We start from the raw sequence: 1,596 nt of genomic DNA, 5'->3' as shown, positions 1-1,596 counted from the left end.
GAGGGAAGGGAAGAGGGAGGGAGAGGGGCAGGGATGAGGGAATGTGAAAGAAAGAAAACCTAATAAAAGTATTAGGAACTATTACTCCTGAGAATAAGTGGCTACTTAGTGGGATTGACATTATCTACTCTATTGACTAACTTTGATAGCAAGGTCCTAGAAAATGGAACAAATTTCTTTTATGACTTGTTTCAATGCTGACTGAACTATTGGCATTCAGTACATAAGCATAAATAATGAAAATATTGATCTTGAGTAAGTACATCGTAGTACTTACCTTAGTAATGGATGGAATATGACGGTAATGTTTCTGGCTCCAGGTTTGCAGACAAATTTTGTTCCTCCACCTTCAATTAAGTTGTCATCAGGACCCCCTTTCCGAAAAAAGAAAAAAAAGAGGTTTAACTCATTGAAACTTTAATAAATAAATAAACCAAGCCCATCTAGATGAGTGCTATGCTGTCATAAGTAGAACGTTTAAAAACAATGACCTGCAATACCTATACAATTATTTTCAATGACGTAGTCCAGTCTTCTCACTTGAATAAACAATGGATTAGAATTTTCCCTGTGGAGTGAAATGGAAGCACCATAAGAATAAACGGCATAATTAAAGCAACAGCGCAAGGCTATAACTCAGTTAAGGTTAAAATTTGATCTCTAGTGACCAGTGTCTGTCTTGGACAGTCTCTTGGACCATATGGCACATGAAACTTTCAGGGGAAGGAAGTGTCCTACAAAGGTGCCTCATGTTGTAATGGTTGGAACAGAGACTCATGTAAGTCTGACTATATTTTATCAAATCTAAGACCCCACTGATTGTAAGATACACTAATATTCTATGTACAATTAAGAAAAAAACTTTCCGCCAACTAAATTACACACTGTTTTAGAATGTTTATTTTTCTCTTATTGAAAAGCTCCTTTGGCTTTTTAAATAAATAGATGTTTTATTATATAAATCTCTCAAGCACATTCGATAAGGAAATACAAGAAAACTAAATTCATTAAGCTATTCTTAAAACTATATTGTATTCAAAGTCTGGCTCTTCTGAATTACTATGACTCAATTGTCAATGTCCTTGTCTTCTAAACAGTGTCATCCTGTGTCACCATGAGCATGGGTTTCCGACAGGAGTGCTCCATGCATCCAGTATTTTATTCCAAGCTGCTGATATCCATTCTGTAAAGTTTTAAGTTGATGCTTTCTTGATGCTATCGAAAGGTTTTCCTAAACCAACCAGGACTCACACTGCTTCCTCAAATGGTCATTCATTGGTTCATTAATTGAAACAATGAAGGGTCATGGTAGAAAACGTGACCACCAAGCTCACACTAAGTGAGGCAATAATAATTCCTCATGACTGTTTTCCAATGGATAGCACTGATGTAAGATACGTCCTTACTCCAGAGAGTTTACAGAGTGCAAACTTTGGATGTTGGGAGAAATGCTTTCCCCGGACTCCTCATGTTCCTTTCCATTAGAATGAAGTTCAATTAATGTAATCCCTAGCCTCTCTCTGCCTTTTATCCACTCTAGGGAAAGTCAGGTAACTCCTTTGATTGGTAAAAATGGAGAAGACAAAGCTGGGCATG

General features: G+C 36.8%; 1 protein-coding gene across 1 annotated transcript in view; it reads right to left on the bottom strand.

The window, feature by feature from the left end:
- EXOC4 (exocyst complex component 4) overlaps positions 1 to 1,596 on the bottom strand; it is a 1,030,122-nt gene that overhangs the window by 557,650 nt on the left and 470,876 nt on the right. The window contains exon 8 of the mRNA XM_012650605.1: positions 278 to 374. Coding sequence (XP_012506059.1) covers positions 278 to 374 — 97 coding nt within the window. The remainder of the gene's footprint in view (positions 1 to 277; positions 375 to 1,596) is intronic.

The sequence above is a fragment of the Propithecus coquereli genome, unplaced genomic scaffold, assembly GCF_000956105.1.
Source record: "Propithecus coquereli isolate 6110/MARCELLA unplaced genomic scaffold, Pcoq_1.0 Scaffold335, whole genome shotgun sequence".
Taxonomy (NCBI): Eukaryota; Metazoa; Chordata; class Mammalia; order Primates; family Indriidae; genus Propithecus; species Propithecus coquereli.
This window is presented reverse-complemented; position numbering and strand designations above follow the sequence as displayed.